The sequence below is a fragment of the Sceloporus occidentalis genome, unplaced genomic scaffold (assembly GCF_023333645.1).
Source record: "Sceloporus occidentalis isolate IW3139 unplaced genomic scaffold, rSceOcc1.0.p SCAF_7, whole genome shotgun sequence".
Lineage (NCBI taxonomy): Eukaryota > Metazoa > Chordata > Lepidosauria > Squamata > Phrynosomatidae > Sceloporus > Sceloporus occidentalis.
In genome coordinates, this window is record NW_028316987.1 from 45863259 (window position 1) to 45890313 (window position 27055).

Sequence of the window (27055 nt, forward strand, 5' to 3'; positions counted from 1 at the left end):
GAATATAGATATGGTTGGTCCACCATGATCCCCTGGGGCCATACAACTAGGCTACCACACTATGCCCTAGTACCATCCATTCATGTACAGGAATAACTTTATATTCCTCAATGAAATAAAGAGTATAGAAATCCACTCTTAATGCTACCCAGGACTAGGCTGGATCCTGCAAAGACAGTATAATAACAAGGGATGAGTAAACCTTGTATGCTTAAGAGAAATAGTGGGATTGTGTCATTAGGCTGCCTGGTGTTAGTGTGCCCTGCTTGTGCCATCCATAATCCAAGCATCTAGAACCAGAGAGAGCTCAGTAAACATTTCTCTTGGGGTTTACAATTCTCAGATCCCCCCCCCCCCCCACACACACACATCCAGCATAGCCAGTGGGGGATTTGGGGAGTTGTAATCCAAACATTTTCCAAATTCTAGAACCAAAGATCTCTGAAAGGCTGCCCATATGGCCTCATCATGGAGTTTCAGCACTGAAAACAAGGGTTTCACTTTGTTTTCAAATAACAGAAAGAACATGTGGAAAACAAGCCCCCAAAAGTCTACTAAAGTAGTGAAAACAAATGTGATATTCATAATACAGTTGGCCCTCTGTTTTCGCGGGGGATCCGTTCTGGACCCCCCTCCACGTGAAAACAGAGGCTCATGCTTATTCAAGCCCCATAGGCTTGAAATGTTTACTGAGATCTCTCTGGTTCTAGATGCTTGGATTGAATGGAGCATGCCCCTGTGCATACGTGCCATTGCAAATAACAGCAGTCAACCCTGTGCATATATTCAAGGGCATGGATCTCAGATTTTCATGTTAGGAGGGGCGACTATAATCTGTTTTTAAACATGAGGTAGAAAGAGTCTTGCCTCATCTCAGTTATTTTAAGGCCATGTATCAAATACTTACTCCGAAGGAGGCGTAGGAATGCTTTCAGGAACTGAAGTGCATAATCCAGTTCAGGCTTGTGGGTTCTGCCAAGCTGAATTAAGTGCTGCTCCAAAGGTAAACTTGCCAGCTCCTCAAGTTCAGTGCTATTGTAGGTAGGTCCCAAAGAAAGTACCAGCAGGGCATAGCCTTGGCACTTTGCTCTGAGAGACACTTTCTTTAATAATTCTTTATCCCAGGGGCTTGTCTCCCCAGCAGATATAACTACAAGAGCCTTGTGTTTCCTCAGGCTGGGAGTTGATGAGAAAATGTGGTTAAGAGTCCACTGGATGGCATGGCCAACAGCAGGATCTCCACCCAGATGCTGAAGTGATTCCTGGATATGCTTCTTCATCAACTGTGTCTCACTATAAGTCATTAAGTCAAACTCTTTCTTTACTGGATTTCTCTGTGTTTGGGGTTGGAAAGATGGTAGAGCATGGCTCACTATAGCCACCCTGTCACCTACCAAAGAAATGACAGGCTCAGAGGACACCTCAAAATTGTCAAGTACTCTGCTTAAGAAGGTCCTCAGCTTCGCAAATTCACTGGGATTCATTTTCCATGAGCTATCCAAAATGAAAGCAATATCCACATATGCCCACTGTGGGTGTTCTTTTCTGGTATGTTCACAAGCAGCATTTGGTTTACATTTATCTGGAAATGAAGAGAAATTTTTGGGATCTATTTATTAACAACAGAACAGTGTTTCCTGGGTTGGTTCTGTCTTGCACTCAAGGTCTGACAAGGCTATGTTTCAAAGAAAAATTGTTTCCCCTGAAACTGGCTCACAGCTTCCATCACATGGTTTGCATTCTACAGTCTGACCCATGGGTTTGCTTATTATGATGTTTCCACATTAAAATTGCTTCAAACTTTATATAGTTTAATGAAAAACAGTGGTTACACTAAATTATTTTGCTGGTAAGACAGCAGTAGAGAAGCTTATCATACTTTTATAAAACAATGTAGTATTGATTGTACAGCATGGTGATAGTAGTAGAATTCAAGATATAGCCGTGTTAGTCTGTAGAATCAATATGTAGAGAGATCTTTAGCACCTTTGAGACTAACTAAAGAAAGAGGTTGATAGCATGAGCTTTCATAGTCTCAAAGGTGCTACAAGATCTCTTTACATACTGTGATAGAAGGTCCTTTTAGCTAGCAGAATGGTTGGATTGGTCATTTATATAAGCCATTCCTGTTCTATAAGGAGGTCTGTGAGTTCTGTGATCTCGGGCATCATGTCCATGGCAAGTGGATCACTGCTTGGTCATATCAACTTGGGTCCCTCATGTGGTGGGTTTCTCTGCCAATCAGGGTACTTTTTCATAAGGAAAGTGTAATGAACAGAGCACTCTATAATTCTCCAAAAGAAGTGAAGTTTCTTGAAATCTCTGACTAGTTAGCCCAGGGACGCACAACTGATGTCTCTTACTAATTGGGGATGCTTCAGAAAAGGTGCTTTTACATAATTATTGAATCCATAAATCTGCATCCATATTTGAACAATGCCAAGTGTTTTTGACACACCATTTAACTTCCTTGTTACTTTTTCTCAATCAAATTATGAGTGCTCTCTCTCTCTCACCCGGGACTTGGAAAAGGAAATTTTTTCGATTATAACATCCCAAAAACATGGCCACTTGCTAACTGCCTAGAATGTCCCAATTTGTATTTGCAGCGTTTTTTCTTCTTCTTCTTCTGAGGTCAGAATATCACTTTTAAGTCTCCCCCCCCCCAACTAAACCCTATTTTCTCTTCCTGCACCATTCCTAAACTTTTTATCTTGATATTTTACAGCTGTCTCCTCTCCACGTGGTCTTCCCCCCCCCTTTCTCTGTCTGTCTCATAACAATCTTTCTTTCTGTCCTCTGCAACCCCAGTTTAGATACTCTATATGTTTTCTCTAACTGGACAAACAGTAGCTTGTTGGGGTATATGATTTACATTGGGAAATATGTGTGGGAAAGTTGAGACTACTTTTCTGCTGTGCCATAGCCCCAATCCAATTTCAGTGCTAAAAGTGGATTCTTTTTCTCTTTTCTGAAAATACAGGATATCTGACCACATCTCCATTGTCATTACTGGCTTGAACCAATGCATCCAATAGCGAAATACAGATTTGTAAGTCATATGGAGACACCATCTAGCCAATCATTTGACTTTATATCCAATTGGTTTGAATGAGTCAATCTCTGTTTACTTAAATCATGGGACTAGTTGTCAGGATCAGTGGACTCAGTTCCCAATAACCAAGAGAACAGCTTAGTGTGATTTAAACAAAAGATTTTATTCTAGGGATTGAGACAGAGGTTCCTCTGTCTAGGTTTGTGTTGGAACTGAAATTTCTTCCCCCTGGATCATAGTTAAGAGTTCCCATCATCCAGCCTGCCTCCCCAGCTATGATCCCAAGCCTTTGATCTGGATGTTCCTCCTTTTATGTTTCCCCTTTCCTGCATTATCATTCAATCACACTTATGGAAAGAAAGAATCAAGGTTTACAGCCCCATCCACTTGCAGGAACAACAGGGTCATAAAACCACAAATCTCTCTCACCTCCAGCCATTTCCCCCCTCCCGTTGTTTCCCAAGCTTGGCTTGCCACAAGATTCCTATTCCCTTCTCCATAAACCAATATCTATCATAATGCTATATCACCATGTCATCTTACCATCATATCATCATGACAGAACCATGCATATGGATCTGACACAAGCAATTCACTTACTAAATGACCAATATATTTCAGCTCCGGAGCAGCCAGTACAGTGCCCATTAGAGGAGCTATGTTTGCCAGCACCAGAAAAAAAGGAGGCCAGTAAGAAGTAGAATGTCATGGTGCAGAATGCCACACCATAGATAGGAGGGGTCTCATTTAAGCCTGTTGTGCCCCAGTTGTATCCTCTAACTCCAGATGGTTGGTCTACCCATCTGCTTCTAGTTTTGTTTGGGAATTGGGTGGTCAACTTTGGGCTACATGGACATTTTCTTCCCTTTTCTTAGGGTGCGTTTTTTTGTTTTTTGTGGGTTTTTTGCCTACCATCTATCAATGTGGGCATGACAACCACACCAGGTGACCCCTAAAGTATGATGACACTACTTATCCCCAAACATCTGTCTTTTGGCAGAAATGGGGAATGACATTTGCCTATGTCTCTTTAAAATACTCAGTCGATGATGACAGAAAACCTCCAGGTAAATGAAGACCAAAATATACAATTTGAAGGGAAAGTCACCTTATTAAGGTACTCACTGGTAGTAAAGAACAGAACAGGCACACCAGTAGCAAATTGTTAAATAACCCCAGAGACTTCTGCCAACTTCTGTCAGGCTCAATTATATAGTATATAGTTGTTTCCTGCCAAGTTTAATTGTAAGGAAATTAAGCTTCATACCGTAGCATAGAGTACATAGTTGCAGTCTATGTAAAAATGGGGTATAGTTTTCCTTGCTGGGAATGGTAATGACTTGAAAGTGTTCGGAATCATCAATCTAGAAATAAAAATGGATGGGGGAAAGACATTAGATAGTAGGCAAGAGACACTGATACCTTCATAGACTTTCTCTCACACACACACACAATCTTTCTCTCTTTCTGAGTGGTTGTGTGTATATTCACATCTATCCAGATCTTTGAAAAGTTACTTTTTTAAAGATTGCCACTCCCAGAATCCATTCATAGCATGACTCTGGGAGTTGTCTGAACGGTAACTTTTTCAAGTTCTGCATACACATTCACATGTTCTTCCATAATTAAGAGAAATCATTTAAATTTAAATCCAGGGCATACTCCATACAGTCCAGATGTGATGACACATCATCCCACTCTAATCCTTCAGAGATCCACATTAGGCAGTCCTTAGGAAGGTAGTGAGATGTCTTTCTCCCAGTGGAAGACCAATACATGCTTTTCCTCAAAATAATTTCCACTCTATCTCTTGAATTCTAAAGCAATGAGTTCAGGGAATTATTCTTTTGATATGCTTTTGCTATGCCATGTCTCATAAACAGTAGTGAACTAAGGTGGCCTACATGTTTGTAATCCTGTTTGTAGGCTGGGGAAAAGGTTTTCAGCATTTTCAGAGGCACTGAAAAATACATTCTAGCTATTGATGAAGGTGGTATTGGAAATTGCATTTCATAATGCATTCGAGCATTATCCTCCCCCCATTTTTTTGGTCCATAAGTCACCAGAATTAGGGCAGGAAGCATCATCTTAATTCTGGCCGGTTCAGAACTTGGAAAAGTTACATTTTTGAATTAGAAGTTCTAGAATCTCCCCTGTCGGCTGAAATATTCTGAGAAGTGTAGTGCAAAATGGTAATCTTTCCAGGCTCTGATTCAGATGTCCTTCCATAGCCAAATCTGACTGACTAAATGTTATCAACATGAACCTCCTTCAGTCTCAGTTTTGGAGAAAAGCCAAGATATAAATGCATCATCATCATCATCATCATCATCATCATCATCATCATCATCATCTCCTTCTCCTCCCCAAACAGAGAGGTAGCAGCATACAGAATATTACATAGTGGTCATCTCACAAAGTTACTTGAAAAAATATAGTGGAGTGAAATTCACAGTAGATCCCATCCAACTTCCATATCCACTCAAGTAATACATACACACTATAGTGCATATTCTGCAAAGGGCTTGTGCTTTTACTTTCTCAAGCACATTTTCTGTCACCTGCAGGCATGATAAAGACTGTGTGTGATAAAAAAACATAGAGGTGAGTTTATAACCTGCATTTTAAAATCTGTCCTCTACCTATTGATTCTGAGACTCTGAGGGAGAAAAACAAATGTATGGATCTTGTTAATATAGAACAAAACACAATTGCTTAATGTGAAATAAATAAAAGATAATACTTCTCCTCACCGTCAAAGCATGATTGACCTCAGTGATGTTATTAAAAGTGATAACTGCCAGGACAAGATCCAATGCGCTGAATTCCAGAACTGCTGTGCTAATAGAATCTGGATTAACAGACAGATCGTTGCTGAAAAACACAGCAACCTTCCTCACATTAGCACCTGGGAGAACTCTCTTGAAGATATTTCTGGCAACATATCTCATAGACCCACCAAGGTCACCTTTATTTGCTGATCTCTGATAAGAAAGAGCACTGAGTTTTCGAAGCAACTGACTCTTGCTGTGGAAATCTGAGAAGCGGATGAGATGGTGGGTTTCAGAGCTGTAGGATACGACAGCCACCCTGGCTCCAACTGGGCAGTTGCTTTCCCGGATTTTGATGTTGTTCACAACCTCTATCACAATCTTTTTCATACGTTGAAATAGCTGGGGTGTGGTGTCTTGGGAGACATCCAAGGCAAATACCAACTCAGTGGGATACACTGGGCATTCCCGTCTTCCTAGCATGCAAAATAAAGTAATTGGTGACACAGAAAAATAGGTCTGGAAGAAAACACAAATTCATACATTTAAGGGACTATCCAGCCAAACACTTTTAAATGCAAACAAGTATAAGTGCTATTTATTGGTAAGTGGGAAAGAAATAAAGGCATCCTCATCTTTCTCATCAACCCTAGTAAGCACACCAAATATGACAGAAGTAATATTTTAACCTTATTTGGGGATACACAAAAGTTGCCCATCCCTGCTTTACCATGTTGGCACTATCCCACTACTAGTTCCTGCAGACTCTCACTCCTGTGCATTTCTGCCTCATAAACTAGTACACGTAAAATAATTCTTGCAAGAAACAGCTGCTACAGTGAGTCAATATTGTGAAGCCATACATAGCCGTAGGACGAGAAGTAGCACTCAGCCACCTTGCCTGATATGTGAGTATATTTAATTAGTGATAAATTAGAATACTCACCTTGGTAACAAGCTAAACAAAAAAGAGAAAATAACAGACAATTATTATGCAACCAATATCCAAGCATCTTTTCTAAATATATTTTTATATAAATAAACTTATAAATATAAATATATAAATAAACTTATTTATAAATAAAGGTTAATAATAATAATAATAATAATAATAATAATAAATATATCACCAAGGTTGATTATTGTGAATTAGTTGTTTGGATTAAGTCTCTTGTCATTGTAAACCACCAGCACCACCCCTGCAAACTGTTAAACAATGGGCAAGACTGAATTCTGGTAGACATGACACCTTAGAGCTAACAGTCTGAAATGGCTCCCTGTTCAAGGAGTCAACTAGCTATTTGACAGGACAGAGTTTTCACTGAACAATCAAAGAATACCCCAAAGTGAAGTCGAAGGCTTTCATGGCCAGCATCCATAGTTGTTGTTGTTGTTGTTGTTGTTGTTGTTGTTGTTGTTGTTGTTATGTATATTTCAGGCTCTGTGGCTATGTTCTAGAAGAGTTTATTCCTGACGTTTCGCCAGCATCTGTGGCTGGCATCTTCAGAGAATGCTGACCTAGAAAAGTGTGTGTGTGTGTGTGTGTGTGTGTGTGTGTGTGTGTGTGTGTGTAATGTGTGACCCTGGATAAGGAGGAGTGATTCCCATATTAATCTATGTATTGTTCTGTTGTTGATGGCAAGGCCTCAGGGTAGGAGGATATGCAAAAGAGGATTAGTGTCTGCTAATTGCTGATCATTATCTGTTGGGAAAGCCCCTGACCCTGGGTGAGTTCTCATTTGCATTTGCTAAGTCCTCATTTTGCTGTTTTGCAGGACTGCTAGCCAAACTTTGTTTACTTTAAGGGTTTCTTCTTTCCTGTTGAAGTTGGCCAAGTGTCTGTGGATTTCAATGGCTTCACTGTCCATTCTGACCTGATAGCTGTTGGCATGGTTCAGAATTTCGATGTTTTCAAAGAGCATTTTGTGCCCATGGTGGTTTATAATATGTTCTGGTACTGATGATTTTTCTGGCTGACTCAAATCAGAATGCAAAATGAGGACTCAGCAAATGCAAATGAGAAATCACACAGGGTCAGGATCTTTACCAGTATATCCTCCCACCCTGAGGCCCTGCCACCACCAACAGAAACATCAGAAATAAACTCTTCTAGAACATGGCCACAGAGCCCGAAAAACCCACAAAAAACAATACCACAAAGCTCTGGAGTCCAATCATCTTGTGAGGTCCACTGCCCAATACACCAACAAAAGTCCAACTATAAACAGAGAGCAATAAACCATAGAATCATAGAATCATAGAATCATAGAATCATAGAGTTGGAAGAGACCACTAGGGCCATCCAGTCCAACCCCCTGCCATGCAGGAAATCCAATTCAAAGCATCCCTGACAGATGGCCATCCAGCCTCTGTTTAAAGACCTCCAAGGAAGGAGACTCTATCACCCTCCGAGGGAGTGCATTCCACTGTCGAACAGCCCTTACTGTCAGGAAGTTCCTCCTAATGTTCAGGTGGAATCTCTTTTCCTGTAGCTTGCATCCATTGTTCTGGGTCCTGTTCTCTGGAGCAGCAGAGAACATGAAAAGCAGATACAGGCTGGCATACTGTTAGTGGTGTGTGCAGGCATAAGTCAAACTTACACATGTAGATGTATTTTTTGTTGTTGCTGCTATATTTTCCTTCCTCCCCTTTGCAAGCCCAAGCCCCCCTTGAATTACCATACAGTCACTGCAGCTCTGCTCCAAAGCCATTCTCTGCCTGGAGCAGGGAGGACTGGAAAAGCATCTGTCTGGCTATGTCCTGCAACCAGGAGCAAAATCATTACACCATCCACTAAGACTTCCAGACCCTAGTGGATGATATAATCATTTCACAACTGGTTACGGGAATATGAGGAGCACTGCAGTGGCTCTACAGTATGTCTAAGCGGGGAATGGTCAGTTGTAGTAGCCATAGACATACATTCATGCACACACAGGCCTGTAACTGTTAAGTATAATTACTTACAGCTGTGCTCCTGAATGTAGACAATGAGCTCACAAGGCTACAGGGTAAAACAAGGAAAGAAGGGACCACATGTTAGCACATAAATATTTTACATGATATTTTGGGTTACATAAGGTTTGTGCAGTAAATACATACTGAAAAGGAAGCAACACCCTTGGCGCCTTTAATACCCTGAAACGAAAGAAGAAAAAGAACAGATTATATTTGCAGACATTCCAAAGAACCTGCTAACATGCATAGCCACAGATGCTAAGGAACGGAAAAGGGGAGCCGGATGTAGCAGAGTATAAGTGTTTAGCATAGCAATTTAGTCTGTTGGTTTCTTAGAATTATAAAGTGATGGAAATTCATATAATTTACGAGGTGGTTATAAACTGGATGTTTTAAATTCAACCAGTTTTGAAACTATGCAGCTGTGTAACAGATAGGCTATTTACTGGCATTAGTAATTTTTTTTATTAACAACAGACTAAGAGGGTTTCTGGAGCTTTCACCACTGTATCAACAAGAGATGTTAATGAGAATCCAATGTGTATCTTTCAAATGCAATAAAAATACAAGAAATAACTAGGATCAACTAATCCTTATTCCTTACAAGGAAATGGTTCATATTCCTTACTTATGAACACTCTTCCATAATACATTACAATTTCAAAGCATAGTGATATGCAGGGGCCCCAGAACTTTGTTACAACAGTGGGCTCAACATTGGTAGATGAGTTGTTATTAATTTTGCCTACATGTAGATACTTCTATTTTAAAACTCTTACAAGTGCAGTGTGTACTTAGACATGCCCTCCATGCCTTCACAGTAGCTTACTCCTAAGTAAAGATGCGTAGCACAGGCTGCAGACAGTCTATTATTTCTGGGAAGATTCAGTGACAATAGCTCTTTCATATTTCTTAGTGCTTGCTCATTTAGTACACTTCTGATTAATCATTCCTAAAGGGACTCAAATGGGAGTCTTGGTGGTCCAGTTTTGCCAGATCACTTCAGGGTGGTCAGCCCCCCAATTCATTTTAGGGGGGCTCCAACCCTTCACTACCCTGGTTCCAGTGTCCACAGTAAAATACCTTGGAAGCATCATACCAAAATGCCAAAAGTTTGTGCATAAAAGTCCACAGATCTTTCATAAACCCCATTGCTGTCACATTACAGTTATCATACAGAGCCAAAAAGTTTTCCTATAGGCAAGGGATCAGATTCTAGTTGGAAAATATTATATAAAACAAATGTGCAAACCTAAGAGAAAGCCATGCTGCAGCATGGCCCAGTACCCATGGGAAGAGAATATGCGCATTAGTTATGATGTCATGGAAATGACAAATGATACCAAAATTACTATTGCTTATCCTTTACAGTGACTGAGATTTACATGCCAATAAAGTAGTATGCTGGATAAGTGACAGATTAATTTACCCTGTGTCCAGGAGGGCCACGATCCCCTGGTGTCCCCTTCTGACCAGTAGCACCGGCAGGACCCTAAAATAAAGGACAAGGAGGGGCTTTGTAAAAACATCTAGGAGAGCCAATAAGTCATCAGTTATGATACTAACTGAATGGTTGAAAACTTCTCTTAATCTTTAATTCTTTGTGCTTAACATGTGTGTAATTAATTGTATGCACTCAAGAGGAATTTGGTCTTCTTTCTGATCCCCCACATCCACTCCCCTTTATTTGTATGAGAAAGCACTTTAAATTCCAAAAGATATTTTTAAAAAGTTTTTGACATGTCACTGTTAAAAGGAAAGGCACCAGAAATTTTACTTAAACATGGAGATCCTTAAGTAGATCTAAATCAGCATCTTGCCCTAAATTTGATTTAAAAGATTTCTATGATATCCTTCAGCAGAGCTTTCCTTAACATCATTTTAGCTGATCCACTAAATCAGCCTTTCTCAAATAGTGGGGCGGGCCCCCGGGGGGGGGGGGGCGTGAGGCTCTGTTATGCAGAGGTGTACTTATAACAATTTTATAGACAAATGATACTATTTACAGTCGCGCGGGGGGCGCGAAATGTTTTCTTCTTCCTAGGGGGGGCATGACAGAAAATAATTGAGAAGCACTGCACTAAATGAAGCAAAAAAAAATCAGCTTATATCTAAACATATACTTGCACATATATTATCCTTCAGTAGAGGATCTTCTCAAGAGTATTGCCAGCGGGAGAAAGATACTATGAATTTTAAAAGGAAGATTTTTCTTTGTGGCAGCATCCCAGTTTAGGAACACCCTTCCTAAGGGACCCACCCTGCGTTTTTCCCAGAAACCAAATTTAAATGCTTCATTCTGCCCTTACACTTTGAAGTAACAGTTTGAGATTTCTTTATTCTGTGTGTGTGTGTGTGTGTGTGTGTGTGTGTGTGTGTGTATGCGCACGTGCAAGTAAACAAAGCAAACAAATAAATAGTCCATGCTAATATTTAAACGTTTAGTATAAAGAAGTAATCTTGGTTGAAATCAGACAAGATAATTTATACTGACAAATTTAAAAATCCAATTAGTCTATTTTTAAATTAAGCTCTGGGGAACAGTAGCATTATTGACGGGGAGGGGGGGTGCAGGATGTGTGGACTGCACTGGGTGACACCCCAGAAGGGGGTGACATCCCAGAAGAGGCGGTTTGACACCTGGTTGCTTCCCTGCCATCTCTGCGCGACTGCTCCTCCGCCCTCTCCAGAGCAGAGCAGCTGCTCCCTGGGGCCACACAGTGTCATGTTCAGCTGCACTATTGTATGTCCAGCCGCACATACATGCTCCTGCATGCTCCGAAAGTCCACTGGAAGTCCCACCCCCTGGAAGTCCCACCCCTGATAAGTGACACCAACCCTAGGGATCCCACTGCTGGGAGACAACATCCTGACTCCTAAAAAATACAATTTGAAGAAGAACTGGCCTATTAAATAATCTATTTCTTGTATGCAACCAAGTACCAGACCAAAGTGGAAGCAACCTTCCATCAGCTCTAGATTTTGAAAAACATATTTTTTATCCTACAGTTGCCAGAATCCTCCAGCCAACGGAGGATTTGTAGTAAAAAAAGAAAAGGCAAATTTTCCATGTTCTGCAGCTAGGATAGTCATCTGTTTCAGCCTATCTTTAAATAATTAGAGTTGAACATTCTCAGAACTGGAAAAGTGCCAAGGAGAAATGACAAGCCACCTGAGTTTAAAAAACGGAATTTGTAAAAAACTGAACTGAATTTATATCAATAGAGTATGAAGTTTTCACTTGCCATTCGTCCGTGGATCCCTTTTGGCCCATGTTCTCCTGGAATTCCAGTGTTACCAACATTGCCCTAAGTTGAATATATATATTTTAAAAAAAACAGAGAATTTAAAAACAATGAATCAAACTGTTGGTGTGTGTGATAGTCATCAACAAAAAAGTGGCTAATAGTATAATATATGGCAAATGCATTAAATAAATAGAAATAGCGTAGCAGGATTGACCAGCAGTACACCAACTCTATAGTTTTAAAAAGGAGAAGGTGGATCCAGGACTTTAGAATCTTTAAAAGAACCATTACTTTGTACCAAGTTTCAAAGGAAAACTGGGGTCCAATGCAGCTGTTTCAGAGTGGATGCCAAGACTAGAAGAGTTTTGGGTAAACTATTATTACTCTACTGCAGTCTCTGGCATTCATTATATACTGACCTTAAACTATTGAAGGAACATGCAATGCTGGCATCCCATTCACCAGAGGTGGCAAACACACATCTCTGCATCTAAATTCCAACTAGAAGACTGCATGCTGTGAATAGGCACTGCAGTCCATTCATAATATACAACAGCTTTTCAGAAGAATGCCATCAACAAAAGCTGACTCAGAAAAGAGTCCAACAGACTCATACTACTGAAATGCATGTGCCAAGGTCCAATTGAATCCAGAAGGCTTCTGAAATTTCTTAGATCGACACAAATATTCAGTTATTCTAAACTTTTAATTTTTTTACAGCTTGCATGAACATTTGCACACATTTTTGCTTGCATTTTGTCTTCATATATGTAATTCACTGCAATTTTACCTCAAATATATATATTTGGCAAAATGCAAAGCAATTGGTCACCAATAGGCACATCTTTGCATGCTATTTTCCACAATATGCAAATTTTGTAATGCAGCTTTATTAGCAGGAAACGCCATTGCAAAAACAAAACATTAAACTGTGAATTTTACAGGATTAATGAGCTTCAATTCATGTACTGGTTGAAATTCTTCCTCCTCACCTTTCATTGTCTGAATGGCAAATGCTGCAGAGGGAGTCATTCACCATCCCAAAAGGAGGGAAAGATAAACAATTCTATCAAAACTTTGCATTGATGCATAAGGTGAGAGAGGGGGATGGATCAAAAGCAACAATATATCACTGCTCTACTGTCTTTCAATATTTCTTGGTCCATTCACCTATCCTTAGTGCAAGTTTTGCCTGGTCACCTTTGTGGAAACAGGTAGTAATTTTGCTTCTCCCTTGAGCCTTTTGGGAGGAAAGGTGTTTTGAATCCCTCATACTTATTTGGCATGGTCCTGTGGAAAAATTGACTTTGGGTGGTGATTTAAAATAAGATATTGACTTGAATACACTTTAAGTAGACTGTGTTAAAAGTTATTTCTTTATTTACCCCTATTCATCCTCACTGTGACCAGTCAACATGACACAAGGCCAAACTCCTGATTCAAGTGCAGACCGTCTTCAGGAAGGAAGGCCAATTCTGCACCAAATCTGCCCTATCTCTACCTAAAACAGATTTTGCTCCAAATTTTGCAGGAAAATCGGGAGCACTCTGTAGTGATGCTGGCTAGGTACTTACACATGTGCCACACTGTGTGACCTGGCACTGGCACCACTGGTGCAAGTCGCTCACTCTGAGGTCACAACGAGGAACCCAGTCATGTGAATGATGCTGGGCACCTCATTTCTGACCTCATTTCTGAACAACTCGCGCCAACAATAGTGGCACTGGGCAACACAGAGGGATACATGTGTAGACAGCCACCTGGCATCACTATGTAGTATGGAGTTAACAGAAGGGATCTGGGTCAGCAAGGGGCCAGAATACTCTAGGAGCAGCCCCAAATAGTGTGGCTGGTGTAGAGCCCCTGGTCAATAATCAATGAGCACGCACAGGCACCTTTTTGTTAAAGGGAATTCTCTGGCCTTCCTCATTGGTCATGGTACTCAGGGATAGGAAAGGGTGCAATCTTTGGCACTCAAGTTGATTGGTTTTTTTTCTTGAGGGCTTCAGGCTTGAGGGACGGTCAACATGTTGAGGCTTCCTGGAAACAAACAAGCCAGGAACAAGCTAGATTGACCAGCTTGCTTTTCAGGTCAGATGCCTTGCCCTTGACATGCTGGTGAAGAGGTAAGATTACACCAGCTTCAGTATATGCTGTGTTTAACAGCTCTGTTGCAGATCAAAATTAAATATTTATTAAACTGATCCTTAGTTTGCCCATACATTTTGTGTATCTGTCACTGGGGCGGGGGAGGTAATAAAATACAGGGAAGAATCAAATGATTTTCTTCATCATAGAAAAGAGAGAGGGTTAAAAAAAAGGAGTGGGGATATATGGTCACCAGGAAAGGTTTTTTTTTAATGAGAGATAATTTCCTTGTTAAAAAAGATAATTAATTGGCTTCTTCAATTGGCTCCTCATTAAAGATAGAAATAAAAGTGCACCGCACTGAATAGAACAAAGAGAGAGAACCTGCATCTAGTGCACTGTGGACTGAGAGTAACATAGGCCATAGATCTGGACAGGGAAACTCTGGCACCATACAGACAGGCCAAAATAAAGCTGCTTCAGGTCACTTGGGAGGTATACTGTTTCAATGATGCATGCATCCTAAGAGTCCAGAACCTGCGCCAAAGCTGTGATCCAGTCCTCAGGACTGGATCGTGGCTTTGGCATAGCTTCCAAACTCTTAGGACGTATGCATCATTGAAACAGTATACCGCCAAAGTGACTCGAAGCAGCTTTATTTTGGCTTGTCTGTATGGAGCCTCTGTCACTCAGCAATAACATCTGTACAGTTTAACAATGTCAGGACTGGAGTACATCATTATTCCCCAGACAGGTTCTTGATGTACAGTGGTGCCTCGGGTTACGAAATTAATTCGTTCCGCTGTCAATTTCGTAAGCCGAAAGGCTTTCGCAAGCCGAATCCCCATAGGCGCTAATGGGGAAAAGCCGCGATTTGGTGTGAAATCGCGCAGAAAAGCACCAAAAGTTTTTTCGTAACCCGAAAAAACTTTCTTAACCCGGAACAATAATTTCCTATGGGTTTTTTTCGTATCCTGAAAATTTCGTAACCTGGGTAATTCGTATCCCGAGGTACCACTGTACTTTCTTAATTAACAGACTGCAAAACAGCTACTTCTTCAACACCAACAGACCATTCAACAGCTGTCAAACAGTATTTCCACTATTTTGCAAATACAGTTATCAGATCATTTTTTAAAATACAGAAAATACTAGAGTAGTGATGCAGCTTCTCATATTTTAGCTTCTTAGAAAGTACATTACCTTCTGTCCTACAGCTCCAGGAAATCCCTTTTGGCCCTATAATTCACAAAAAAGATAAAAAAACAAGTTTTAGTCATGACCATGTGGTGATGTTTTTAGGACAGAATTTCCATAAAGGTATAGCAGCAAATATTCCACTCAAGCATGCCAGGTTTTTTTCCTTCCAACATCAGTTCACCCAAATGTTACTTCCAATTGGGCCTAGCCGCTCTCTCATTATGCTGAGCCTTTGTTGATTTGTTGTTGTGTGCCCTCAATCCTTTATTTTCCTGTTTCATCTTCCTCCTCCATCCTCACTGTCTAGAATTTGAGTAGCATCCATCTAATCCTTTACAGAGTACTTTGACACAGCTGTGAACTTTTCCAGGAGTTTATCGCATGCATTTTCCAGCCCGATCTGTGTACTGGACAAGATTGGGCTGGAATGGGGAAAAACGTGTTTTATTGCATGCAAAACTGCTGCTGAGCTGCCTTCTGACCATGATCCATCCACAAGCAGTGCTCTGGTGGCCAATTTTGGTAAAACGGAAAGCTTCTATAGTACCAAAATTGTCTGCCAGAGCGCTGCTTGGGGACAGGTGATGGTCAGATAGCAGCACGGCAGCAATTTTGTGTGCAATAAAACCCATTTTTCCCCATTCCAGCCCAATCCCATCCAGTGCATGGATTGGGCTAGAAAATGTGTGCGATAAACTTCCCAGTCAGTTCATTTATTTCCTAAATTTTCAGGGACTATTTTCTTCACCATTACCTACTTAGTGCCTCAGGTTTTAGTCAGTTGATGTGGGTCACATGAACAGATATAAAGGTTCAACTGATGCAGGGTGACTTCTTAGTTGAGTACCAGAACTAGCACAAATGAAAACTCCACAATCCTCAAAGAAATGTTTGGTAAGACCCTAACAGAAGACTTTCTTGGTGGTTGCTCCCAAGATGCTGCTACACTCCTTGTCCTTCTGTGGACAAGCAGATTTTTAATCAGACAGGCCTCTGGTAATTGATTGATCTCTGAGGAAGGAACTTTGAAGAGATGGATGCTCTACTTTACCGATGCACTCTTGAATCGCTTTTAATTCACCTGTGTTTTAACATTATGATTTGATTAATTTTTCAACAATACTATAACAATTTGTTTTTCTATTTGTATTTCTTTAGATAGTGTTCTTGGGATCCACCTTAGAATCATAGAATCATAGAATCATAGAATCGTAGAGTTGGAAGAGACCACTAGGGCCATCCAGTCCAACCCCCTGCCATGCAGGAAATCCAAATCAAAGCATCCCTGACAGATGGCCATCCAGCCTCTGTTTAAAGACCTCCAAGGAAGGAGACTCTATCACCTTCCGAGGAAGTGCATTCCACTGCCGAACAGCCCTTACTGTCAGGAAGTTCCTCCTAATGTTCAGGTGGAATCTCTTTTCCTGTAGCTTGCATCCATTGTTCCGGGTCCTGTTCTCTGGAGCAGCAGAAAACAAGCTTGCTCCCTCCTCAATATGACATCCTTTCAAATATTTAAACAGGGCTATCATATCACCTCTTAACCTTCTTTTCTCCAGGCTAAACATCCCCAGCTCCCTAAGTCTTTCCTCATAGGGCATGGTTTCCAGACCCTTCACCATTTTTGTCGCCCTCCTTTGGACACGCTCCAGTTTCTCAATGTCCTTTCTGAATTGTGGTGCCCAGAACTGGACACAATATTCCAGGTGGGGCCTGACCAAAGCAGAATACAATGGCACTATTACTTCTCTTGATCTAGACACTATACTTCTATTGATGCAGCCTAAAATAGCATTCGCCTTTTTAGCTGCCGCATCACACTGTTCACTCATGTTCAACTTGTGGTCTACTTGGACTCCTAGATCCCTTTCACACGTAGTTTCATTCAGCCTTGAGTTCCAGTTTTGGGAAAAAACAGTTGGGGGGCAAGAATAAAATAAACAAACAAATATTGATTCATTGTATGGTACCATGCATAACATTCAGTACGTGATGTGTGTGTTTTTAATGGCACAAGACAAAATCAAAACACACAGGTCCACTGAAATAACTAATTTGCATGAGCAATAACCTCATGACTCCACCACCACTGGCTTATGTCATCTCTGCACACATTGGCAGGAATCCTGTTAGTTACATGCATATGCATTCAGTGCATTTTATATGTCCTTTTATTTTTTTTGGAAAAGGTGCAGAGAGCTATTCTCTTAATCTCACAAGCCAGTCAAGAACCTCCTACTGCCTGACAGTTGTCAAGCTCCAGTGGGAAGAAGAGAGAGGGGCTTGGCAATTCAGATCATGAAGATTCCAGTTACTTTGTTCTCCTAGGGGAAGGAAAGGGCTATTTAACAGTGCACCTTCATTTCTCCCCATGCAATTGAACTGAAACACCAGATGCTTGTCCATGGCCTAAATTTCCTCCCCTGTCCCTGCCCCTTCCCACTGCTAAGCATCAGAGACCTCTCCTGAGGCTTGACAAGTACCAGAAACTGGGAGGATGTGGAACTATCCATGCAGAGCTATGGACAAATATGCCTTCAAGTTCACTGGCAGGAGAGAGCTGGTGACATCATCTTGCAGTGTTCACTTATCAGCAGAAAGTCCTCTATCACTCCAGATGGCTGACTGGTTTTTAAGGTGGGTTTCATGGTCTTTTGTGGTCCTGGCAAGTGTGCCACAATTGCAGATAAGAACAGAAAATAGTTTATTGTTGTTGTGTGTCTTTAAGTAATTTCCAAATTATGGAGACCCATGGCGTTTTCTTGGTAAGTTTCTTTAGCGGGGTTTGCCATTGCCATCTTTTGAGACAGAGAGACCGTGACTTGCCCAGGGTCACCTAGTGGGTTTACATGGCCAAGCTGGGATTCAAACCTTGGTCTCCAGAGTCCTAGTCCAATACTCAAACCACTAGAACAGTTACGATATCCTAAATCTAACTTACAACATACTGATTGAAAGGATGCCAGCCCAAGTTTACTGTGCAATTATTGCAGAAGGAATTGTTTTACCGTTTCTTTTACACTTACTTACCTTTACACCTTTATTTCCTGTCCCACCATAGCCAACAGAACCATCATCTCCCTGAAAGAAAATTGCATTTAGATTAGCATTTCACTTTCATCTCCATCTGATATTTTTGTAGACAGTGTTGTTTGGTGTTAGTACTTAATAGACATAGAATCATAGAATCATAGAGTTGGAAGAGACCACAAGGGCCACCCAACCCTCTGCCATGGAAACCAAATTTATGGATGGCAAGAGCAACTAGGTGTATTTTTAGCGTCTTCTCCTGCCCTTTCCATTTCATTGCATTCTACCAGACAAATTACAAAAAGTGTTTCTTTCACAGAGAAAGATGGGTGTGGCACAATCAGATGGACTTCTTAGCTTTCATAGCCTTTAGGTTCCTTGAATCAAACATCCCTCATAAAAGGAAAACATCACAAGATATTTCTGCTTTTCATTTCCTATATGTTTTCAGTTTTATTTAGAATCTTATGAAAACCAGGTCAGCCATTCCTTCCCTCTAGATAAATTTCTTTGTACTACAGAAATGTTAACAGGATCAAGACTGGAATGTAAACAAGACGATAAAATACAAACCCTCATCCCATAAGATCCAGGTAGTCCTTTCTCTCCTTTCATCCCAGGATCACCAGGCTCTCCCTGTTAAATTAAAATAACATTGGCACTCTGGTTTAGAGTTAAATCTACTGCCTATGTAAGTAAAAACAGATATCACCTGAGATCACTACTACAGCAAGTAGCTTAAACAAAAACAAATAGAGGTGACTGCCAGTGAGCATAGTAAGAAATCATGCCCGTGGAATAACATAAAAGGTTGATTGTCAAAAGCAATCAGATTTTTTCTTACAAACAATTGCCTTTGGACAGAAACAGGCTGTGGCATTCACCTGAGTCCCTTTAAAACACTGGAGCTCAGCAGAAAAGATTATGTGAGTGGGGTCAGGGACATAGCCAAGGGGGGGGGGGTTCTTGGGGTCCGGACCCCCCCCTTCCATTAGAAAAATGAATGGTGTGTGCTGCTGCGCCGCTGCACCCAAGCTCCATTATAATGATGGCAGTTAGTCTGGACCCCCTCCCTTCCTAAAATCCTAGCTACGTCCCTGGTGGGGTAAGGCTCAATGAGATGAGAAAAGAGAGGCCTCAGGTTTTTATACTATACAGAATACATATATAATTTTTAGATTTTTTTTGAAACATCACATCTTACCAAATTTTCACTTTAACCATATGATACTTTGTACATATAAATACATTTAGGCTATGTGTATATTGTAATTTAAAGGTCTGATTTCAATTTTGCTAGTTGTTTATACCGCAGCTATTCCAATTACATTCAATAATTATACGATATACGATAATTATGATTTATGAGTAACGTTAGTACAAAAACCTTACTAAGCATTCTGTATAGTGTGGTATGGGAGGAGATCAATGGGAGGGTGACACTATGATGTTTATCACACTATACTCTTATAGTGCTACTATTCCACTTTGACTGCTCTAGCTGCCTCATGTTGCATTCTGGTATTTGCAGTTTTAAGGAGGGGTGTTTAGAATTCTCAGGCAGAGAAGTTCTCTGCCTGAGAATTCTAAATACTCCTCCTTAAAACTGCCAATCCCAGAATGCAACAGGAGGCAGCTAGAGCAGTCAAAGTGGAATAGTAGCACTATAAGAGTATAGTGTGATAAACACCTATGAGTTACTACACTGGGTGATGCCAATCCTAGTTACTCCAATGAAGAAAAGACCTTTTACTCAGACTCGGAGGAAAGACTGATCTAAACTCATTCCATAGACATATCTGGAAAATTGTTTTCTAGGCTCATGCAACAGACATATCTGGAAAACTATCTCTTATCAGTTTTAGAGTATTCTACTTTACTTTCATAGAAAACTTCTGAAAACTGGATGAGAATGTTAGGTCTATAAACCACAAAAGCTCATGTTATAATAAATCTATTATGTTAGTCTTAAAGGTGTTACAAGATTCTTTGTTGATATGGTAGAGCAGAGAAACACATTACCCCTTTGAAAATTGATAAGGGCCGGATACTTATATTATCAGCTAGTATTGAATACAGTATAATATTTTTACAGTTGAGTCCAGACGGATGTATAGAACAGAAATGCATGTGCTATGCTACTTGACTGTTTTCTACATCCTAGAGATCTATTACCCAAACAAACCAATTTCTGGTTTTCACATTTTTACAGTAAGTGTATTGCAAAATATTGAGTTCTTCTTCTACTGTGGGCTACATCCCTATAACTATACAAGTAACCAAAGGCTACAGTTATACCTCTAGAGGGTTGGTTTGTCCTTTCTTAAATGTAATTTAACTATGCTTTGTTGTTGTTAACTGCCTTCATGTTGATCTCAACCCATGGCGACCCTGCTGGTGAATCATCTCCAAGACCCCCTGTCCTCTACTGCTTTCCCCAACTCTTGCGAACCCATACTCATGATCTCTTTAATAGAGTCCATCCATCTAGCATGCAGCCTTCCTCTCTTTCTACTTCCCTCCACCTTTCCTAGCATCATTGTTTTTTCCAATGATTCATGTCTTCTCATGTGACCAAAGTATGCCAGCCTAAAGTTTGTCATCCTGGCTTCCAGGGAAATTTCTGACTTGCTCTGCTCTAGGATCCATTCATTTGTCTTTTTGGCTGTCCATGGGATCCACAGCACTTTTCTCCAGCACCACATCTCAAATGAATTGATTTTCTTTTTATCTTCTTCTTTTTTAAAATAATAATAATAATAATAATAATAATTTATTTATACAACATTATCTTCTTTTTCAACTGTCCAGCTCTCACATCCATATGTTGTTATGAGGAATACAATAGCTTATATGATTTTAAGGCGCGTAACAGACTGCCCCTTTGGGGCGGCCTGTAGGCACACCTTTCCCCGCCGGATTGGGGCCTCAGCGGCCAGAGCGGCAGCCGCTGAGGCCTCGATCCGCCGCTTTCCGGGCTGCGGGGAAGCGGCAAAAGGCCCCTTCCCCGCAGCCTGGAAAGGGGTGTCCTTGGGGCTTCAAGCCCCAAGGACACCCCGCGGCGGTGGGGAGAAGGAGAAAGGGGCCGTTTGGCCCCTTTCTCCTTTGGTCCGCTGGGCGCAGCCGTCTGAAGGCTGCGCCCAGCGGACCAAACCAGGAAGGAGCTCCAAAACGGAGCTCCTTCCGGGGTCTCAGAAAGGGCGCCCTAGGCGCCCTGCCGCAACCCCAATACGTCACAACCGCGCCGCCTCGTTTGGAGGCGGCGTGGTTGTGACGTATCGATGGTGGCGGCCGTGTGGAATGGCTGCCGCCATTTTGTGCGCGCACAGTGTGCACTAGGGTTAGGGCGGTGCGGAAGCACCACCCCGCCTTAACCCTAGTACGCACTCTGCGCATACTTTTAAGCCCGTGTGTAACAGGCCTTTGTTTTGTGCTGAATTGTATACATGTATCTTTGCATTTTAGGATCTTTTTTAGTTCTTTCATGCTTACTTATTGGAATTAATTACAAATAATTTTTGTTTGTAACTAGTCATTCCTTAGGTGTGTTCTAAACATATAATCCCTGAATATATACACTTGTAAATGTCTTCTGCCATAAAATATGTATGTTGAGTTCCACTGAAATACTCTGTGGAGTTGAGAACTTTACCACACAATTCAGAGATATGTCAAATCAAAAGGATAAAGTTGTTCTAAACTACATGTTAGTCCAGGAAATGTGAATCAGAACAAAGCATTTGAGGGAAAGGTTGAAAATTCAATTAAATATATTTAAGCTATATTAAGATACATTTTGAGAGCTTTTGTTGTGGTTATTTTTATAATCAAAGGTATGACCTATTTTGTATGTGTGGTCTGAAACATGAATCCTAGCACATTCTTTCTCTTCTATGCAAGTTCCATCCTGGTCAAGTGGCTGAAAACAGCTGTTCTTGTTGTAAGAAGTAAATTGAGTTGAGGCTCTCAGACACACCTTATTTCCTTTGGTTCCCCAGTTCCCAGGAACACCTGATGGACCTGCTACTCCTGGTTGGCCCTGGAAGAAAAGAAGGAAGTAAACAAAGTAATGCAATATTGAGCACCTGAACTTTTAATAATGAAATGTTGTTTTGAGCATTAGTATTTTGTAGTGCAGTGGATCCCAAACTTTTGTCCTCCCGGTATTTTGGACCTCAGCTCCTCAGCCAACTTGACCAACAATCAGGATTTTGTGGATCTGAAGTCCAAGACATCTGGAGAGCCAAAGTTTGGGAGCAACTCATGTAGTGGCTTGAGTGTTAGACTATGACTCTGGAAACCAGGGTTCAAATCCCCACTCAGCCATGGAAACCAACTGGATGACTTTGAGCAAGTCACACTTTCTCAATGAGCCTTATCACACATGAAAAAGGAGCCCCAATTCAAAGCACCTCCGTAGCGACAGAGAAGCAGAGTCACCTCGAATCCAAGGCAATTCACGTGATGAATTATCACATGTGAAGAACTTAATTGTGGTGATTCCTGAGTCAAAGCGGAGTGAGAGCACTTTGAATTACCACACCAGTACATACCATGTGGATTCAACAATTCAGATTGGCACCCTTGTGCATGCTCAGTGGGGGTCTGAATGCAACGAGACCTTTTACGCTTCCGGGGTAAAGAAGGGGGCCACTTCCTGGTTCCACTTTCACATGAATGCTAGCCTCATGTGAATGACAGCTTCACATTTCCTCTTCCCTTCTATTTTATTCCTCCTGAAATATCCGAATGTGCCATCCTTGCCAGCCCCCCAAACCCTGCCAGCATCATTCAAACGTGCCCTCCTTGACAGTCCTCCATTCCTTCCAGAAACATCCAGCACTCTTTCTATGGGCTTTGGAGTCCGTTTTTTCATCCTAACCAGCAGCTGTTTCTATGGTCTTTGGATTCAGATTTCCCTCCATGCTCCTGGGTTTTCTCTGTCAGATTTCCCTCCATGCCCCCTTGCTCCCTGTGCCCCGGGAGGGATGGAAGGCGAGTACCTTCCTCCTTCTCCTCCTGGTTCCTGTTTCATGTGAATGCTAGCCTCATGTGAATGACAGCTTCACGTTTCTTCTTCCCTTCTATTTTATTTTATTTTTCACTCGATTTACTCTAGAATGTGTCCTGGGTCCTCTGTGTCAGATTTCCCTACATCCCCCACACCTGCTTCCTACAAACTGTCCTGGTTCAGTGCTATGCAATTCTGGGAACTGTAGTGTTGTGAGACATTGAAACTTCTCTGCCAGAGAGCCCTGGTGCCTCAGCAAACTAATAACATTATCATTGTTGTTATTATTATTATTGAAATAAATTATTATTATTTAAAAAATAATAAATTATTATTATTATTATTAAGGAAATATTATTAGTAATAAAATTTTCTTTCACTGCAAAATGTAGAAGCTGCAGGTTTACTTGGAAGTAAATCCTTTGGATCTGAAGGAGACCCATTATGGAGCAGTGCAGAAATGATCCAGTTTCCCTTATTCTCCATGCTCCTTAAAATACCACCTCCCTGAATCCAATCCACTCTCCTTGCCTTTGTAACAGTTGCCTTCTCTTAGGTTGCATCTGCACTGGGGAAATAATCCGGTTTGACTCCACTTTAACTGTCTTAGCACAGTGCTATGGAATTCTGGGAGTTGGAGTTTGTTGCTCCCCCCAGCCTCCAATGACCCCCTCCATTGCTCCCATCTCTCTCCCCAGCCTCCTGTTTCATCCCCTTCATCCCTGTCAGCTACATCCAAATGTCAGTTCTTGAAGGAGCACCAGAAGCAAATGGGGCAAAATTGCAGTGCAGCATCATGGGAAATGTGGGACCTTGGAGGTTTGGGGAGGTGTACCAGGACGGAAGCAAAGTTGCGTTCCACACCAAACCAATTCGGAGTGAAATCAAAGTGAGCTTAGAAGCAATTTTTGTGAATTCGCTTGTTACCGAATTCACCAAAATGATGAGTCACTTTGGATTCACTGTGGATGCTCCTTGGAACAACCCCTCATAGAAAGCAATCACATGTGGTAATACATCACGTTATCGCATGAATTTGCATCGTTGGACCCGCAGTGGCTTCGGATCAGAGCTACAAAAACTTCCATGTGATAAACACCAGTGTCACACACTGAGTGGAAGGCAAGTCATGTAAGTCACACACTCAATGTAAGTAAAGCACCCCCTCAACAAATCTTGCCAAGAAAACCCTGTGCTAGCTTTGCTTTAGGGTTGTCATAAGTCAGAAACAAATTATTTTACAACACTCCCGTTAGAATGTGCTGCTAATATCTGCACTGCAGAAATAAAACTAGCAAATGAAAGTTCTGCATACCTGGGAGAAGACTTCATTGTTGAACTTCTGCCTGTCCTATGTGCTCTTAAAGGAAGGGTGGAAACTGGTCTAGCATGGACTGTTTTAAAGTAGCAATGTTATTTTGTTGTTGTGTGCCATAATAATAATAATAAATGTATATTCTGCCTCTCCCTATGGATCAAGGTGGGTTACAAAAAACAGTATAATACATAACACATTATAAGTTGTTTCTGACTTAAGGCAACCTAATGAAAACCAATTATGGTTTGGGTTTTTTGTTTGTTTTTGTAAGATTTGTTCAAAGGAGCTTTGCCATTGCCTTCCCAAAACTGAAAGCATGTTAACCAATGGGTTTCATGGCTAAGCAGGGGATCAAATACTGGTCTCCAGAGTCATAGTCCAATACTTAAACCACTATGCCACACTAGCTCAATATAATTCAACCACTGGATGAAACATGTGAGATAACAGTGATTGTGTTGACTGAAAAGCATGGAAAAGCATAGAAAGCACTAGAGCCAAGATCAGAGAAGCCGGCTTGCCTGTGTGCTCCTGGCTTCTTTCCAGCATTAATTCTTCATGTCGCATGGGACTGTGTTCTGAAGGGCTCCTGATCTTGAAGGGCTGGGGACAGAGCTGGTTCTCTCATGCAGGATAGTGAACTGACCAACTTCTGAAACCACCCAGAGGAGGGGATGAGAGACCAGAAACTAGTGTCTGGATAGTTTAGTAAGCGGCTGTTTTGCAGCTGATTTGAGTGCTTAGGTATGAAGCAGGATGAAAAGACAAAGAAAGCAATAAATAAATGTTCATTATTACATACTGGAAACCCTTTTCTTCCTTGATCTCCTTTCCTTCCCTTCACTCCCCGAATTCCTCTTTCACCCTAGAAACATATTTCAGAAAACAGACAAGTTCTAACATCACATATGTTTCTTATTTTAATTTACTCTTTAAAACATGGAGTGCTCAAATGCCATAGTACAGTATTAGTTAGCAAATATGAGAGCAGGTTTTTGAATCATCCCAACATATTCTTTCAGTGAAGAGAAAGACTTAGAAAGGCAAAATACAAACTTGGTAGAGAAATCAAAATGATGTTTGGTATCCCTAGCTACAAGAAGGTAGAAGAGGAGTGAGAGAAAGTGAAGTTAAGCCAGGTGTTTATCAGATGGAGGAGGCAAGCATCCTTTCCCCATCATTAAACCATCCTAATCGTGTGATCAGGGGGAAGATCATCACACCCACATGCACATATCCTGTTCTTCTCCTGTCCGTAAACAGTAAACCATCTATTATCCCCTCTGTTGTAAACCACTCGGATTTCCAGTGATTGGGTGGTATATAAATAAATCCTATTATTATTATTATTATTATTATTATTATTATTATTATTATGGGCCTGTCATTTTCTATTATTACCAAATGACGGACCTATTACTGTTTACAGATGGGAGAAGAATGGGATAAGCATACTCGGGTGTGATAATCTTCTCTATGATCATTTGATTAGGATGGCTTAATGATGGGAGAAGGACACTTTCCTCCTGTCTCATAAACTCCTAAGAATACTGCAGAAAAAGAAAACACATCACATATTTCTATCTCTATTGCCCCTGACTGGCTTAGAGACTTGTTCAAGTGAGTTTGCATCTTTTGGAACTTCCAACAGCTTTACCATCTATACTAAAGAAGATAAATAAAAATAAAGTAGTCCTTGGGTAGATCTTACATAGGCGGGATACAGTCTCCCGTCGGCACCATTTGCTCCGCGAGGGAGCCGCAGCAGCCAAACCGCGCAGCTCCTGCGCGGAGCAAAAAAGAAGCTCCATTTCGGAGCTTCTTTTTGAGGCGCCTTTATGACGTCGCGAGGCGCCTGGCGTGGACTCGCGACGTCATAGGCGCCGCGACACGTCTGGACGCTATGCGTCCAGTACGTAAACATGGCGGCCCCCATGTGAAAGGGGCGCCGCCATGTTGTACGTATTCTATACGTACTAGGGTTAGGGGGGTGCGGAAGCACCGCCCCTTCCTAACCCTAGTACGTATAGAAGACGTACTATATGGCGGTTTGTATCCCGCCATACTGTAATTTTTATAAATGCCGGCACATATTCTGAGCCAGATCCTGTATTTCAGCTGGATCTTTATGAAGAAAACATGGAGATATTTCTTTTTAGTCTGTTAACTTATACTTCTTAACTCCTTGTCTAAAACATACTCCATACCAGTACAGTCTGATTGTGTAATTTCATTTCTTTTCTTAAAAGATTTTTATGCATTATTGTTTCCTATCTACAATACATCATAAGTATCGGCAAAATTTGCCCTGCCATTTGAGTCAAAACATTGAACTGCTCATGAAAATACTTGGGCCCTAACCCTATTCGTTAGTCA

The 27055-nt window shown here is 41.1% G+C and overlaps 1 protein-coding gene across 1 annotated transcript in view; it reads right to left on the bottom strand.

Moving 5' to 3' along the window:
• The window catches only part of LOC149309676 (collagen alpha-6(VI) chain-like), a 58598-nt gene that overhangs the window by 1251 nt on the left and 30292 nt on the right, over window positions 1–27055 (bottom strand). The window contains 11 exon segments of the mRNA XM_089532473.1: window positions 908–1582; window positions 4323–4419; window positions 5809–6302; window positions 6557–6574; window positions 8794–8830; window positions 8929–8964; window positions 10214–10276; window positions 12030–12092; window positions 15324–15359; window positions 18351–18401; window positions 22327–22389. Of these exon segments, the coding sequence (XP_089388599.1) occupies window positions 908–1582; window positions 4323–4419; window positions 5809–6302; window positions 6557–6574; window positions 8794–8830; window positions 8929–8964; window positions 10214–10276; window positions 12030–12092; window positions 15324–15359; window positions 18351–18401; window positions 22327–22389 (1633 nt within the window).